Consider the following 18,897-nt stretch of genomic DNA (forward strand, 5'->3'; position numbering starts at 1 on the left):
ATATGATACACACACACACACACACACACACATATATATATATATATATATATATATATATTGCCAAAAGTATTGGGACACCCCTCCAAATCATTGAATTCAGGTGTTCCAATCACTTCCATGGCCACAGGTGTATAAAATCAAGCACCTAGGCATGCAGACTGCTTCTACAACATTTGTGAAAGAATGGGTCGCTCTCAGGAGCTCAGTGAATTCAAGCGTGGTACCATGATAGGTTGCCACCTGTGCAATAAGTCCCATTCGTGAAATTTCCTCACTACTAAATATTCCTCAGTCAACTGTTAGTGGTATCATAACAAAGTGGAAGCAATTGGGAACAACAGCAACTCAGCCACGAAGTGGTAGGCTACATAAAATCACAGAGCAGGGTCAGCGCATGCTGAGGTGCACAGTGCGTAGAAGTCGTCATTCGCGCGAAAATGACGTGGTGCGAATCGAGCATTTCGGGCATTTGACGCGCGTAACGCGTGATTCGCACGAATCGCGCAAGTTGAAAAATCTGAACTTTGGCAAATATTCGCGCCACGTTAAGCAATCAGGAGCTTGCTCTAGTAGTGACGTGATTATGACGTAGCGAGCGGAGGCAGAAATCCGGAACAACAATGGAGGACAAAATCATCGTCGCTGTACGATACATCTTCGTACTTTTATAGAAACAGGAATGAAAAAGATCTTGCTTGGAAGAAAGAGAGTGAGGAGGTCGGACAATCTGGTAAGTTCTCTGGAGTGACAAATCACGCTTCTCTGTCTGGCAATCCAATGGACGAGTCTGGGTTTGGCGGTTTCCAGGAGAACGGTACTTGCCTGACTGCATTGTGCCAAGTGTAAAGTTTGGTGGAGGGGGGATTATGGTGTGGTTTTGTTTTTCATGGGTTGGGCTTGGCCCCTTAGTTCCAGTGAAAGGAACTCTTAATGCTTCAGCATACCAAGACATTTTGGACAATTTCATGCTCCCAACTCTGTGGCCCCTTACTTTTCCAACATGACTGCGCACCAGTGCACAAAGCAAGGTCCATAAAGACATGGATGAGCGAGTTTGGTGTGGAGGAACTTGACTGGCCTGCACAGAGTCCTGACCTCAACCCGATAGAACACCTTTTGGATGAATTAGAGCGGAAACTGCGAGCCAGGCCTTCTCGTCCAACATCAGTGCCTGACCTCCTAATCATCCCCATGTACTGACTGGCTTCATCACTCTGTCTCCTCTCCACCAATAAACTGGTTTGTGGTGGGCGTTCTGGCGGAATATGGCTGCTGTCGCATCATCCAGGTGGATGTTGCACATTGGTGGTGGGTAAGGAGAGTCCCCCTTCCATATGTAAAACGCTTTGGTACCCAGAAAAGGGCTATATAAAATGTAACAAATTTTTATTAAGTATTATTATAGATATAAAGCAGACAGTCTACTAATACTCTAATGACTGATAGTTGTCATGTTGCAAAGTTACTTATAGTTAGAATGTCTAAAGTGTTGATTCAAGTAGTAATATTTAAAAAAATATATATATTGATAACCAGTGTTGGGGGTAACGCATTACAAGTAACTTGAGTTACGTAATCAGATTACTTTTTCAAGTAACTAGTAAAGTACTTTTTCAATTTACAACAAAATATCTAAGTTACTTTTTCAAATAAGTAACGCAATTTACTTTTTTAAATAAATAACGTTTTTAACTAAATAACTTTTTCAGATTTATTCACTGACCGCTCTCCTGTCTCCATGTTGAGAGAAATAAAGTGCAGAGGCATTGTGTGCGCTGTGTGAACATGATGGTTATTGTAGTTCTAGACTAAATGTGAACATGCATTTACTCATCTCACTTACACAAAAACATTCAGTATACCTCCAAATGAAGTTTACGCAAACCTGTAATAATTAACTATATTAAATTACACAAATACTTTATGTATTTAATCTCACTTTAACCAATGTCTTTGCTGCTGACCTTCAATGATCTAATTCTACCATACTAATAAGCGAAAATTACTTTATATTAGATTTAGAAATAATAGTGTTGAATAGTGATGTAGGGTTCTTGAACAAATCATTCTTTTGAGCCGGTTGAAGCCGTTCTCAGGAAGTAATCGGTCGAGCTGGTTCGGTTCAGTTCGGTTCCGGGTTAATGACGCAAGACGCACGACGCACAAGCTGAAGTAGCACGTCCGACTCAAAAAGAACCGATTGAGCCAGGTTCAACCAACTGTCGAAGTTTGCCGAGGATTACCGAGGAGTCTGATGAGTTGATGATACCATGCAAGCCTGAGGCACGTACTGGAAATATGCTTATTGACTACTGTTAATAAATAACATTTTATTAAAACCTGCAAAAAATTTTTGTCAACAGATGTAAAAAAAATTTTTCTAAGGTTTATTATTGTTATATGTACTGTGTTCTGTGACCTAGTTTTCCCCTGCCTGTTTTATTAGTTCATTTGATCCACCTGTGTCTCGTTAATTAACTCATCACCTTGTTTAGTTTCCCTTTGTTGGTCACATGTATATATACCCAGAGTTCTCCTTCACTCCTGGTCCGTTCTCGTTCATGTTCACACGTGAGTTATGTTATCTACCCTGTTGGAATCTCCTGTGTTATATTAAAGTATTGTTATTATCGTCATCTTCGTCTGCATCGTGCTTTGCTACTATAGCAACTGTAACAATTATACATGCAGATTATAAGTTGTTAAGTGAAATCAATGAGTTTATTCTTTCTATACTTTAGACACGTAGAACATATCTGCGTTTGAGCATGAATGTGTGTGTTGTAGTTGCGAATCTTATCCAAGATGTAGGCTAATCAATATTGGTCAGTCGTATCCGACATAAAGGATCCGCGATCCAATGAAACTGTGACCACAAACTCCATTAAGTGAATGAAATGCAATAATCAGCAATATGCATTGCTGTTTCAATATTTTCGGTATTGTACGGGCGTAAATATGCATTTTTTTCAGCCTGAGGCATATTCATTTCACTTTTGGGGTAAAAGGGCCTAAACATTTGCCAAAAAAAGAACTTTTTTTTGTTGTTATTAAAAAATAAACAATCAAGCCCATCCCAGGTGATAAAAAGTAACACAAAAGTAATGTAACGCAATACTTTTCATAAAAAGTAACTAACACAATTAGTTACTTTTTTAGGGAGTAACGCAATATTGTAATACATTACTTTTAAAAGTAACTTTCCCCAACACTGTTGATAACATTTAATATTATGAGGATTATTAAAGACTTTATTCTTGTAAAAGCTGTATTATCAAAATCTTAGAGGTTTAAAAATTTTAACATGCTACTAAAACGCTGTTGTATACTACCCACCACTAATATACAAATGCACACATTCTTGGAAAGCTTAATATTAATTAGAGTCACAAATCTTTAGTAACACCAATAGGTTTCTTCCTCAACCTCCTACAGAATAAAACCCCTATAGATTCCCCCTTCCCACCCATCTCTCTCTATGTTAATGACCGTGAGAGTGTAGGTCTCATTAGTACTGCCCTGGTTGCTGGCCTTGTTCAGGAGCACTGGGTTTCATCAGCCTACAGGTAACTAATGGAGACCTAGAGGTCGGCAAGTCAGAAAATCATTAATATCCCATTAATAATGCAGCAGGGGCTAGCATTGTGACTTCACCGCTTTATAGGAAGGAGGGGAGAGTGAAAAAATAGCAGAGGGTGCGGATAGAAAAAAAAATCTATGTGTGTGTGTGGTCATTGACCGAATGAGTAGTCAGTGCATAGTGTGTGTGTGTGGTTGGGGTGATAATGTGATGAGAAATATTAGCATAATGACCAACATTCCCTTATCAAATAGATTAAACCAGTGAGAAAGAGCCATGAAAAAGAGCCATTTAAAGAGGCCAATTTTTATCTTATCAGACCTGTTTATCATCTGGCCCTGCCAAACTGTAAAAAGAACTTCGATAGAAGGGATTTAAGTGCCAAAAGGTTTCCTTTATCACAGGTTGTAACAAAGTTCACATTCAGGGAAGAAGGAGGCCGTAAGGACAGACGAGGCAAGAGAAAAAAAGACGGAAGGATGAGGAGAGACAGAGGGGAAAGAGGGAAAAAAAATTCTTGGTCTGGTTCCCAAAACGCACTGCCATCCGGTCCTCCCCCAGCTGGGTGAACTCCTCTGTGATGCCTGGCAGTGGTGCTGGATACCCCTTGGTGGACGGTCCTCTAATTCCTCTGATGCCTTGTGGACAGGGACGCTCCTCCGGTTTCGGGCAGGCAGCGAGAGAGTCCCCCGCTCCCTGCTCTTCCCCATCATGGCAGGACAGCGACAGTCTCCGGCCTACAGCAAACGGTCGTGGCGACTCCGCTCCAGAACCCAGGCAGATGGCAGCGAGTTTGTCGCTCTCCCCGGCAAGTCACTCCAGCCCACCGCCTTGAGCGTCCATGGTGGTAGAGTCTGTTCAACTCGATGGCACCGCGGATTTCCCCAGGGGCGAGCGCGTTCCTCCTTTCTCTCGGGTTTCACCACCAATGTAACAGAGTTCACGTTCAGGGAAGAAGGAGGTGGGAACCGGCGAACGTTAAACATAAACTTTAATCATAAAATAATCAAACAACCGAAAGTAAAGCAACCAGCCTTGCTCTGTTCCCACGGCTCTCAGCCCCGCCCTGCTTGCAGCACAGATAGAGTGAGGTTTTAACAATAAACTGTTAAAGGAATAGTTCACTCAAAAATCCTCAGTCATAATAAACACCGGCATCTCAAGAACCAAACATGACTGATGTCTTATAAAACCTATTTTCTGTGAAAACTTCGGTATTTCTCATACAAAGCTACCATAGCTTCCCTAAGATCTGGAATATACCAAATAAGACATACAGTATGGATTATTTTTATGGTACTTTCATGAGGAATCCACTTTTTTGGCTAATTGTCAGGCTGTACTCATGCCTCAAAATCAACTATATAAAAGACTTCTTGCCAGTGCAAAAAATAAATTAGACAAAATTACTCCCATACAAGTCTTCCGTTCCCCATACAACACTCATTTCACCTTGCATCTCACATATATATTATGCTGAATCATCATCGCCCTGTTTTAGTCCAGGAGAGGAAAGTGAATGAGTAGAGAAATCCCATCAGGCTCTTGGCTGGCGGTCCTCCCAATCTCCCTTTCATTCTTCTGTAATGTACAGGAATGCTCAGAGATATGAGGGTACGCACTGGTGGACAGTATTTGCTCAGACTCATTACTGAATCTCTGCCATTTTCACTTGACATTTTGGACCATTATTACCTGTCTGACATTTGAGGGCCAGAACAACATGTCTATGAAGAGCTGATTACATAATGGTCCGCCCGCCCGCATGTCTTGTTTACTCCTGAGGAGCGACTGATATAGAGGGAAGCAATTAATATTGTCGACTTTCAATTCACACAATTAATGCTACACACAAAGGTCTCAGCTCCATTACACATACTGGCTGCGCTGGTCACTCGTGCAAATACATGAAATGAGTCTGAGTACAAGAATTAAGAGCCCGTGGGCGTCGTCGAGGGGCTGTGATGGCGTATTCCTGTATCTAATATGATACTTTCAGTTCTGTGCTAAAAGAAATCTTAGATCAGCATGTTCTGAGATTTTCCAAGATTGAAAACTAGAAAGGAGTATCAACAACAACAAACTCTCCCACAAAGAGCTTCTGCATTAAATGCAGGTCCATTATCTTGACTACAACACTAAATCTGAAAGTCCCAGTCTTAAAGGGGTGGAATGAAGGTGAAGGATTGCTGATTGGTGGATTGGAAGGGTGGGCGTAAGTCAAAAGGCCTCCAGATCTTTTGATCCCTGTCTGACGCATCGATTCCTCATCATTTCCCATGGACCAATCAATCTTAGTGCATTTTAAAGAATTGTTTCACTCTGTTCTATAAATTGAGGGCAGAGCAAGTCATTGGACCAGTTCTCCAGAACAAACAAAAATCCCATTCACAAATTCATCAACGCCCACACAGAGATTAATGTATCAAATTAATTCAGGAAAACGCAAAACTACATTCACAAACACTTTAGACTAGAGTCAGAAATGAAGCAGGACAAAATGCAACATAATAAACAAATAGAAAGCTATACACGTGACCTTGGACCACAAAACCAGTCATAAGGGTCAATTTTTTGAAACTGAGATTTGAGATACGTCATCTGAAAGCTGAATAAGCTTTCCACTGATGTATGGTTTGTTAGATAGGACAATATTTGGCTGGGATACAACTACAGTAGTCAACATTTGAAGTGGATCAAAACCTTTCATCAAAGTTGTCCTAAAACCTTCTTCTTAGGACAACTTAATTCTTAGGACAACTTAGTTCTTAGGACAACTTTGATTAACTTTTTTGATCAACTTCAAATGTTGACTTCTGTATTTTAAAATCTGGAATCTGAAGGTGCAAAGAAAAAAAAAATCAAAATATTGAGAAAATCGCCTTTAAAGTTGTCCAAATGAAGTCCTTAGCAATGCATATCCACTCACAAAAATAAATTGATATATTTACGGTAGGAAATTTACAAAATATCTTCATGGAATATGATCTTTACTTAATATCCTAATGATTTTTGGCATAAAAGAAAAATCGACAATTTTGACCCATACAATGTATTGTTGGCTATTGCTACAAATACACCCGTGCGGCTTATGACTGGTTTTGTGGTCCAGGGTCACATATTTAAAAAGGTGTAAACTCAGTGGATAAGGGCTATATACCCACTAGGAAAGTTTAAGGATTTCCATATACCCACTTAAAAAAGCGCAAGGATACGTAACCATCCAATAAATCACAATAAGCTTTGTGGTTTGTTGCTTTTGACATGAAACAAAGTCTCATATTTCAAATTCTGCCCATTTTACTATGAAATAAATAAACAAATACCGTTTTGGCGCTCTTTAATGTGGCGTGATAGATCGCTGTAGTGCCTCAGTTCAAGAGAAGCAGCAGCGTGAAACACACGTGAACTGATCCTCTCCTCCACTTTAACAGTTACAGCGCAAAATAAACATGAATGGACATCTAAAGGTATGTTAAAAGATACAGTACAACTTACCGAAATCCGTATCATGCCTTATGTAATCACGTAATCAGTGTTTCAACCGCGGAAAGACGTTAATAAAACAGCTTGTAAACAATGTCACGTAACGTCACATTTACCTCAAAACAAACTTATTCAGTGACCATATACTAGTTAGTCGCTAGAAAATTTAACTATAGAGAGGAGCATTTAGCTAAATATATGCACCATATTACATATTAATTATAGATTTCAATGTTCTTCAATAGCCTATATAATGCATGTTTAAATAAATCTGTCAAGTTGACAGCCACCATTTAAATGTTAATATTTCAAAAAACGAATTGGAGTAGAAATAATTTTAAAGTTAGTAGGCCTATTATAACTTTATTATTGATTCACATATATATTTTACAGCATTAGTTTGCCAAAATTTGCCATGTACTGTACCTGATATATAGTATATCCAAAATAACTGATATCAAATCGAACTGCAAGCTTGTGAATCAAAATGCATAACTGTGATGACAGATTGGCAGGAAATGGTGCAAAACAGAAAACAAAGTCAAAACAGGGTGATATTGTGACATACTGATAAGCCTCATCTTTCCATTATTGTTAATAATAGTTGCAACTTGCCCTCTTAAATGTGCATTGAAAATTGGGACCATATTCATATAACATCTAAGACTAAATGTAGATCTTAACTGGCTGAGTTAGATGGTGTTTGACAATAAACAGTAGAAAATCAGTCCAGTCTCTCCAGCTATAAACGTCATTGGCTGTTAAAGTCTTGTGTTGCTTATAATAAATTGACATGATAACACACACATAAGCAGTCTTTCAGAATGCTCTCAATTACATGTAGCCTAGATCAGATGCATACTATATGCATTAGTGAGTGTGGTGGTGCTTATGGGGTGTCACTCTGGGACGTGTATGAAGCTGAGAGGGAAAAATCACAGTATACTCACTACAAAAACTAGAGTACACCCCTGTGTCAACTATACTAAAATGTTAATAATACTAATACGATGTCCCTATAATAAAATTTTAATTTCTGACACTACCTTACTCTAAACAAATCCATGATTCAGATCAGGATAGAAGATTTAAATTGCATGATGTTCTTAACAGGCACATACACACTTACACATACTACATGCATCCATTTTGCCATTGGCTCCTTTTCCATTCATGACCTGGAATTTGAATTGATAGGGCCTCATTAATTAAATATAATGAAACATAACTATTAAATGTAAATATAATATATTAAATATGCATTTCTATAGGTACCTTGTCAAACCTTGCAGCAGTTACATGAATGTATTTGAACTTCATTCCATTTTAAGTCTAAATTCAAATTTTAATTACAATTCTGTATCCTTTTTGTTATTTCAGCTCAAATCCAAATCAAATTCAGGAATTTAAAAGGCTTCGAAATTCTAAAGGCATTCTAAATTCGGTTGTGAATGGCGCTCAACCCATGCCACCCACGTACAGTCCCGTAGACAGATCCCTTTTCAGGCAGACAGACAGACGGCTCCCACTCTCTCCTCCTGCTGGATCATTCAGAGAGACCAGCCACTGACCAGGAGATCATGAATGAAAGACTGCAGAGGATTTTTCACTCTGAGCAAACACAGCAACAGAGTAGTGACATTTACGCACACACGCTCAACGCACACAAATCCAACCTAACAAAACAACAAACTTAGGCGCTACGCATAAAACATCATCACACACAGCCCTTATGTGTAACAAACACTAAAAGAGAAGCTGCAAAGTGGGGAAGTCAGGGAAAATAGTTGGAGGAAAAAAGGGCAAAAACCTGCTTTATGTCTCTCTCTTTTCTCTCCTTGACTCCCGGAGAGCGAGGGAGACATGCCTTCCAAAAGTGAGCAAAGCAAACTTTCAAGAAGAAAGCAGCAAGAACTCAATGCGTGGGAGAGATAGGAGACTCGATGTTATTTATATATTTCTGTTTATCTGTTTTCCTGTCATTTATTCAGAATGCAGCGTTTCAAACACCCCCTAGGATGAGAGCGAGAGGAGAGGAAAGGAGATGGCAGCGGCACAGCTGCAGAAATTGTTCGGGGACTTATGATAACTGGAGAAAATATGCAATATAGAGACAAATGGTGAGGTTATAATACATTTTTCTCTAGCCTTTTTCATCCCATCACATTGTATCTTAGATGGAGTGATCCATGATGTAGAAAAATGACTGCAGAACTGATCTAATATGTGTCTGATTTTACCTCACATCATTGACTGTTACTGATGATATAATATCTGGCCGGGCTTGATTTTTTTTTTTTTTTTTGTTGTTGGCTAGCTGATCTATCTCTCTCTCTCTCTCTCTCTCTCTCTCTCTCTCTCTCATGCTCTCTTTCACTGCGCAGGTTTAATTCGTGGAGATTAAAGGACACATAGCAGATGAGAGCTGTTTTGTCCTGAAGCATATTTTCTCCCCTGGCTTACCGTCACCCTGGACCACATGACACAAAGCCACTGATTTACTGCATCCAGCGTTACCTGAGCTTGACATCCTTCTCACCAAAAAACAAACAAACAAACAAATAAAACCCTGACAATTACACAGACAAATGGCACAAAATGAAACATGAAAGTACATGAAATCTTTGCGATTATATGATTTTGACTACTGCATGTATTCTTTTACTTCAATATCAGAAAACTGCTCCAAAATAGTCAGGAGTGGGGTTTATAAACACTTAAAGCTAGAGCTGTTGAACGATTTAATTGAGATTAATCTCAAAATTTAACGGCTTATGATCCTTTTTTTAAAGAATAAAAATATTTGTAATTATTGAGTTGGCTAATTTATGTGGATAATATGCTCATATAATTATACTAAAAAGCAGATTTATGCACACACTCACTCACACACACACACACAGGTTTGTTTTACTATCTTAGTGAGGACATTGCATAGACTATTAGACTTCCATTAATTTTATATCAGGTCAATGATATTTTCTATCACCTAACCCAACCCCTACCTTGTTTGGTCCTCACAAGTATAGTCAAAACAAGTACACACACACACACACACACACACACACACAAACACACACACACACACACACACGCACACACACAAAACTGATGCTATAGTTCTAAAAACTGCATAAAAATGCACAAGTGTAAATCTGAAATAAGTATTAAGTAATATAAAAAAAATCATATGTGACCCCGGGCTGCCAAAATGAGTCGCAATGAGCAAATTTTCAAAAATGAGTTATTGTTATTCTCACATTCTGTATGTGTACATCAGGATCGCGCGCTGTCTGAGGCGTCTTTGTGCGCGAGCTTCAGATCTGTCAGTCAGCGCGAGTAAGATTGTTTTGTTTACATCATTATGAGTTTGAAAATCACATTTCATTGGTTCAGACTCATGCCATCGAGAATTCGCTATGAATATTCACGAAGTTGGAATGCTGCGCTTTACAACGATACCAAACTTGTGCTGAGGGAAGCGCCAGTAGTCGAGAAAGCGAGCAGAGAAAAACTGCATTTTTCATGGACAAAGGAAAGGTACTCCTCTCAGAAAATGTACAAATACAGATACTTTTAGATGTTTAATTGCTATTTAGAGCATTGGGATCAGTAGAAGAGGGCTCAATGAACTCATTTTTTCTTGTTTTTCTTGTTTTGCTTGTAGCTCGAAATTAGCCCGTGTGCATTCCAACTGATTTTGCCAGCACAGGTCCAATTGAAATCAACTGAAATTCAAAGAAATTCATATAACGATTTTTTAACTAGAAACCCAAAGTTGATCAAAGCAAACTTTGAATGTTGGCTTGACCTTGCTTGGAAATTTTGGAAACAAGACAGACAGACAAGATTGAATGGATGGCTGGATGGATGGAGTCATCTTGTATAGACAAGATAGATAGATAGATAGATAGATGCTAAAATGTTTTCAAAATACTGCAGGATTGAATATAAATGCTATAAACAGCACTACCTCTGGTGTCAACACTGTGTCTCTAATGCTTCACCACCAGTCAGCTTCATCTCAGCTGTTTATTATAATGCTGTCTTATGCCTGTAGAATTGCTGTTGTTGACAGAGTAGTTTCTATCATTCTTTGATTTTTCTCGAGGGTAACCCAAACACAACAGGCAGCGTGGGTGGCTCGAGCACACTTACGATGTTCATAAGAGTGAGGAGGTACTTCTCCACATGTTGCTGTCCATGAAACTGCACCACGGAGTCGTCCACCCCCAGCAAAACCTCAATGTTGTAGGCTCGTTCAGGGGACTGTCTGCGGGCTCGTCGGCTCTGGTTAATACTGCGTTCCACGCCCTGATACAGAGTCTCAAGATCCAACAGACCGCCCAGATCAGCACCTATGAAAAAATACAGAAATTGAACAGCGTAAACTTATAAATCATTACAGCAATGTGCAGACTTTCTTTTCCTTTTAAGTGGCATATTGTTGAAGACATGAAAGGAAAAGCTGTTCTGTGCCATAAGAAGAAAGCTATCAAACCACTAGCCACTATGTGTGGTGTCATGAGGTCATTCCCTCTCCAGGCGGATAGACGGAACATGGAGGAGAGAACACATTGAGGAAGATCTATCACCTTGTCTCCATCACCCAATCAACTGGGGGCATCTTCTATGCTCCAATTATGTAACGTTTCCTAGGCAACCTGCTCATGGGTAAACCAACGCTCGGTGCAGACTAATATTAGCTCACCAGTCACTTTCTTATTGGATGATAATCCGAGAGTAAGAACAATATTCATCATCTTAATGCTGAGAGTCAGTAACATATTATTACAGGGCTAAAGAGGCAAGAAGACGAGCACAGAAAATTACCAATAAACCAAATGGAGTGGTGTTTGAGTGTGTGTGTTTTTTTTGTTTTTTGTTTTTTTTCATCCCATTATTTTTGTTGGTGTTTATTATGAAGGATTTTGTAGGGTTGTAAACTTCTTCACCAGCAGGTGTTCATAATATCACAGCCTGTGTCAGCAGATTTTCACCCAAAATTAGAAGAAAGCTTCTACAGTACAACAAAAGCAATTAACATGCTCTTGGCTCATGTCTTTTAATATGCATAGATTTTTTTTTTTTTTCCTGAAGTGATAACATTTTTTATTCCATTAAAATTGTAGCTTAATTAACAGTATCTATTTTGTACCAATATCTGCCCCTGGCTGATATGATAGCATAGTCTGCTCAAAGCTGATGATGATCTGAGGGTGGTGGAGAAAAATCCACCATGTTGCAGAATCCCTGAAGCATCTTTGGGTGTAAGTGTCTTGTTCAGCAGAAGTAAGAAGAGGAAGAAATCCCTTCAGTATCATCCTCAGAACCTGTTAACAACAACTGATAAGCTAATAAGCATTTCTTTTTTTTATACTGCAAACATTGTTCAAAAGTTTGGGGTCAGTAAGATTTTATTTTTGAAAGACATTAATGAATTTATTTGAAATTATTTTATTATAAAAGCTTTCTATTTAAAATTAATGCTGTTTTTTTTTTTTTTTTTTTTTTTTACTTCTATTAATCCTGAAAATGTATCATGGTTTCCACAAAAATATTAAAGAGTAAAGAGTACCTAAAAACCATACTTGAGTAAAAGTACAGATACCTTACAGCAGTGTTAATTTTGACAGCAAATTTTGATTTGGTTTTAGTCATAGTCTTTTGACTAAAATGTCATTGAGTTCAAAGGGCTTCAAAGGGCTTTAAACGATACCAGACGAGGAATAATGGCCTTATCTAGTGAAACGATAGGTCATTTTCTAAAAAAATCAAAATGTATATGCTTTATAGGCACAAATGATCGCATCACAAGTGCTTCCACCAGAACGTGATTCTGTATTCTTCAAAAAGCTTACGCTAAATGTTCTACGCCTTCCCTATTCAACTTATGGAAAAAACGGAACTGGCACCACATTCGTTACGTAAGTTGAATAGGGAAGGCGTAGGACATACAGCGTAAGCTTTTTGAAGAATATGGAATACGATCATTTGTGCCTATAAAGTATATACATTTTGATTTTTTTTGATCGTTTCGCTAGATAAGACCCTTATTCCTCGTCCGGTATCGTTTAAAGCCCTTTGAAGCTGCACTGAAACTGTAATTTTGACCTTCAACCGTTTGGAGACCACTGAAGTCCACTATAAGGAGAAAAATCCTGGAATGTTTTCATCAAAAACCTTAATTTCTTTTGGACTGAAGAAAGAAGGACATGGATATCTTGGATGATATGGGGGTGAGTAAATTATCAGGAAGTTTTTATTTGAAAGTGGACTAATCCTTTAAGCTAAAGCTTGGAAACTAGATGAAATAAAATAAGTTTACATTTTTTATATTTATTTTTTATTTCAGTTAACGTTTATTTCAAGTAATGAAGATTTTTTATGGTTTTAGGTTTAGTTAACTATAATAACCCTTATACTTGTAAAATATATTGAATAATGTGTCAAATCATGTTCTTAGTATTTCCTTCCTGTGACATAAGATACAGTAGTTTACTCTGAATTAAATAGAAATTAAATTAAATACAGTTTATTGTGGAAACAAAGTAACAATATTGACCAGGAAAAAATAATAATTATGAACTATCCCGAAATACACCGTGACTCTTATTTTGAATTGTCTGCAGTCACTGTAGCAGTAGCAGGCTGCTCCTTTAAGATCAGATGAGGGAGATAAAATATGCATTCTTACAACCGTCTAAAACATATTACCATATAAACATTGTGCAGTAAACATTGTCATAATTCATCAACATTAGTTTATAAGCAATCGCTTGACATAAATGTGCGTTATTCATTAATTGCGAAGCAGTCTGAAGTGCTGCTGGGAGAGCCTGTAGAGCGCGCAACAGCGCCGCGTTTTCACGCAGTTAAATCAGCACATAACACTTCAAATGTGCGCATCTTCCACACAGGACAGCATTCCTGATTGGATATCTTCCCAAATCGTCCCTCTCTATCATTTTCGTCTCGTTTTTATTTGTTGACGAAAATTAGAGTAGATTTTTAGTCATAGTTTTAGTCATTCAAAATGCATTTTTATTTAGTCACCGTCTCGTTTTTGTCCGTAAAAAAATATTGTTGGCGAAAATTATGACGAAAATTATTCGTCAACGAAATTAACACTGCCTTACAGCAAAAATGACTCCATTACAAGTTACAAGTAACCAATTCCAATACAACTTGAGTAAAAGTCTTAGAGTATCTGATTTTAACAGTACTTAAGTATTTTACTCTTACTGAATGTAGCCTCAAAGATGCACAAGTCCTCAACATCTGATAGACATGCTGGTGAAAATAAGAGAATTGAATTGTAAGATGAGAAATTATGTTTATTTTCTAAAATCAAAATAAAACTGAACACCTCAATATTGCAATTAAACAAGGTCGACACAACAGCCTTTTAAACATCTACAAACTCATTTTCCCACACTCAAGTCTCAGTTAAGCTCAAGTGCACAAAAAGGCTATAAGTAAACCAATATCCTTCAAAGAGGTCTTGCCAATATAGCAGATAAATAAAATAATGTTAAGTAAAATTAACTAGTCAAAGTCTACTTGCACTGGATGTGCTGGTTTCGGGCTCATCACTGGCTGCAGTCACGACCTCATCTCCTAAATCAAACACCCGCGATAGAGTTGTCAAAAGTACCGACTTCGGTACCGAAATTTTAAAAATGTGACGCTTTGAGCGCTGTTGAGCGGATTCGCCATTGAGCTCACGGCTCATCATATATGTCTGTGATTGGCTTCAATGATCAACGCTGTAAAAACGTTGTAAATAGTTATCAATGAAGCTCTTCACAAAGCGCTGACACAGATACACACAGATCAAACACTTCCGTGTGCTTTCAAACGCTGCCATGTGTTGATCATTGTATCCAATCACAGACATATCCGATGAGCGCGTCAGCACAATGGCCAATCAGAGGTGTTTACGAATCCGCACAACAGCAAAATTTTAGTACCGATAGGTAGCGAAGTCGGTACTTTTGACAACTCTAACCTGCGATTCAGCAACTACCTGATAATGCATTCATGTAAAGTAGCCTTGTTGAAGTATGGGTGAGTAAAGGCAAAACGACAAAAGATATAGTACCTTCAATGCCCTTAGATGGCAATATCGCTTCTTTATAGCAGAAACAAACTGCTGCAGAAAAAGTTAGGTGCCATGCAAAATGTAATGTGTAATTGCATTACTCATCACAAATGTATTGGAGTAAAAAGTACATTTACTTAGAGAGTACAAGTTCCTAATATCTTTGATACTCAGTACAATTACAAAGTAGCCAAAAAGATACTTAAGTACAGTAACTAATTACATTTACTCAAATACTTTACACCTCTGCATAAAAGCCACATTGTTTCCCTATGAAAGCTTCAGCTAAGAATATAAATGGAACATAACGCAATATTCAATACAAAATACATTGTCTTTTTCCCCATCATCATGGAAAATCTGTTTCTTTGGGAACAGAAAGAAAACATTTTTTTTTTAAGGGGAATTTTCCCCTCGTTCTACTCTATTGGTGACGACTAACCTCCATATATGACATCTGCCTTTTTCTGCTATTCAGTTTTATTCTGTGATCCTCCAAAACTTGACCCATCACCCTGTCTGTCAAATACGCACAGCTCCGTTCTGATCCCATGAGAGAACATTCACATTCAGGCCGAGGAGTCCTCGCCCTTATCAGGACACAAAGCTACTTTGTCTTTCAACCTTTGCAAATGTCAAGAGAAGCTATGAGGGAGAGAAAGATGGAAGAAACGCAAGAAAGAGAGAGGGAAAGGGTGCTCAAACTGGTTGGACATTTGAAAAAATTGATATTATGTACAGTTGTGGTTCTGTTTGGTGATGTTAGGGAAAGTTTGACTGAGTTTGTGAGTGTGTTTTAGTCACAGATGTACATGTTCACAGAACGTTGCTCCAGAATCACAGTGTCATCTTATGAACCCAAAGTACTGAACTCACAGTAGCTTGTTTCACTTGGGTTTCTAACAACTCAAAGCATCACTTGCTCATCTCCATGAGTGACAGATTTATGGGTCGTCGGGCCGCCAAACTGCAAAAGCACTGAGACAGAACGAGAGTTCGGTGCATCTAAACGTGTCTGCTGACAAATGCACATAGAAATACACACAAATATGTACACACTCCCAAGTACAAACATTTGCATTAAGTTTTGTATGAAAGTAAAACTCATGAGCTTGTAGATCTGAATCTGAGCACATGTATAATAAATATTTGTTCTTATACTAACAGCCCGATGTGTAAACTTGTAAAGTGAAAATCATGTTAATAGGCTACTTCCACTCACAGACAATAATCACAAACCTGTCTTCTGAATTCGAATAATTTGAATTTGAAATTGTCACAAAATAGTCTATAGTCAGAAATAGTCAATATACAGTAGTAATAAATAGTCAAAAAATATTAAATACAAAATAATCAAGTTTTTTTTTTTTTACGTTTAACGACTTTCTATTATGTACTCTTTGAAAAAAAGGGGGGTTTAACAGGGTTCTATATATATAAGCCTAGGGTTCTTGACAAAATTTTTATACCAAAAATGAGAAATGTCTTAAATGATTGCATAATACTTTCATGCTTAACGGTTATTTCAAGTTTACACTACTGATAAAGCATGTTTACGAGTTGTTTTAATTCATAACATTTAATTAAAATTAAAAATGAATTCAAACCAAATTAATTAAAACTTTATCCATAAAATCAAACCATTATGGGAACCAATATGAAGCACCTGACAGAATCCCTTAAGGTTCTATATAGAACCTTTTCTTCTAAGATTGTAGTAAAAAATATTAAACACAAAATAGCCAAAAACTACGGAGCTCCGGACATGACATGCAGGAAAAAAATAGTAGGCTAAATCGTACGCACGATATATTAATTAATTCCCTCGATTTACTAAAACGTGTGCACAATTTACTATATCGTTCCCTCGATTTACTAAAACGTGCGCACAATTTTCCATTTCATTCCCTCGATTTATAATTAGTAAATCGAGGGAATGAATTAGTAAGTCGTGCGCACGATTTGGTAAATCAAGGGAACGAATTAGTAAATCGTGTGCACGATTTAATTTTTTTTCTTGCATGTCATGTGCGGGGCTTTGTAAAAAAACAGTTAATATAGTATAATAAATTGTCAAAATATTAAATACAAAATAGTAAAATGTCAAAAATAATCAACATAGTAAAAAAAAAATAAAAATAAATAAATAAATACAAAAAACTGAAACAGAGTAAAAGAATTAATTCAATTTATTCTATTGTAATATAGTAAATAAAACCTAGGTAAGACTTTAGTTTAGGGTCCAATTCTCACTATTAACTAGTTGCTTATTAGCATCCATATTACTAAGATATTGGCTATTTATTAGTACTTATAAAGCACATATTAGTGCCTTATTCTGCATGACCATACTCTAGATCCCTTAATTCTACCAAATTCCTACTGAATACCTAACCCTCTATGGTGTTTCGTCATTCATAAATGCAATAATAAAAATACAAAAATAATATTCAACCAAAATAAACTGCATTTTAGTATTATCATATGACATCCCCTTCAGCCATGTGCTTGACATTTTTGTCAACAAGGACGTGAAGAAGACATGAGCACATGTTCGGTCACATGCTGTCAAGGCTCCATTGTGTGTTCTTTTTAGACTAGAAAATACATATAATATCAATTTTAAAAACAAATCATTTTACATCCAGATGTTTTCTAAAGTTTTTGGCCATTTTTAATGCACATTTTGTAAATTCAATAACACGAATACCAAAAAAGTCCTTTAGGGGATAGATGTTTTCTGTATAGCTGCACTACTGCTCATTACTGGCAGGCAGAATAATAGCCTTTTTGCCTTTGTTTTAGGTTTATGTTAGTAAGTTTTATAGAAGACAGAGAGGAAAAGCTGTACCTTTTCCAGAAAATATTGATGATAGTGACGGCAGTGCATCAGAAAATAAGGTCGTAGTATGCAAGGAAAAAGTTGAAGATCAAGGAGAATAAAAGAAATCAGGGTCATCCTTAGGGAGGTGCAAATGGTACAATGAAAGCCTCATCCATTCATAAGAGCAAGAAAAACTGACTCCTGACCAATCAAATCAGACATATCTGGAATATAAAGCATTAGCACCATGGCAGGTGGAATCAGCTGTAAATAAACCGTTTCTTGACTCTAAAAGGATTCTTCACAAACATCAACAGAAAAAGGAATGTGGCCTATCTAAATGACCTCTAGGTCACTGCACATTTTTTTCTTACATCACGTAAAAAACATTCAGCAGTACATTCCACTCTGTGTGTCCATGAGAGTTTTTCCAGCACAGAATATCGTCTCGTGTAGCAAAACTACAATAACATTCTGTGTGCAAACAGCTTGCTCATTGGCTGTGCGCCGGTGATGTCAGACAGTGTTTTTAATTAGAGTGTGAGAAAGTGTGTGCATGCAGCAGATGTAGAAGCGAGCCTTTCTGTGTTCTTGTGGAAGGGTATCGCAACCTTAGGGAAATCTGATCCAGCTACACACATTTTCTAAAAGCCAGTGCTCAACTAATGCTCTTTCTGCCTTTTAATCTTTAATGGTGTGTTGTAAAAGCCGAGATCAAATTAAGCCTTTAGGACCAGGCCATTTAGAGCTGGTAATGATATCAGTAACTAAATCATCTCCAGTGGTAATAAAGTATGCCATTTGATTAAGCTCTAAATAAATGCCAACAATGTACTAATGTTTACTATGTGGTAAGTAAACCAGCAATGTTACTGTAGAGCAGAGGTCAGCAACCTTCTT

The 18,897-nt window shown here is 37.5% G+C and overlaps 1 protein-coding gene across 4 annotated transcripts in view; it reads right to left on the bottom strand.

The window, feature by feature from the left end:
* LOC127494526 (A disintegrin and metalloproteinase with thrombospondin motifs 2) overlaps positions 1-18,897 on the bottom strand; it is a 174,840-nt gene that overhangs the window by 33,643 nt on the left and 122,300 nt on the right. For all 4 annotated transcript variants that reach the window (XM_051860484.1, XM_051860482.1, XM_051860483.1 and 1 more), the window contains exon 4: positions 11,228-11,427. In XM_051860484.1, coding sequence (XP_051716444.1) covers positions 11,228-11,427 — 200 coding nt within the window. The remainder of the gene's footprint in view (positions 1-11,227; positions 11,428-18,897) is intronic.

The sequence above is a fragment of the Ctenopharyngodon idella genome, chromosome 14 (genome assembly GCF_019924925.1).
Source record: "Ctenopharyngodon idella isolate HZGC_01 chromosome 14, HZGC01, whole genome shotgun sequence".
NCBI classification, from domain to species: Eukaryota; Metazoa; Chordata; class Actinopteri; order Cypriniformes; family Xenocyprididae; genus Ctenopharyngodon; species Ctenopharyngodon idella.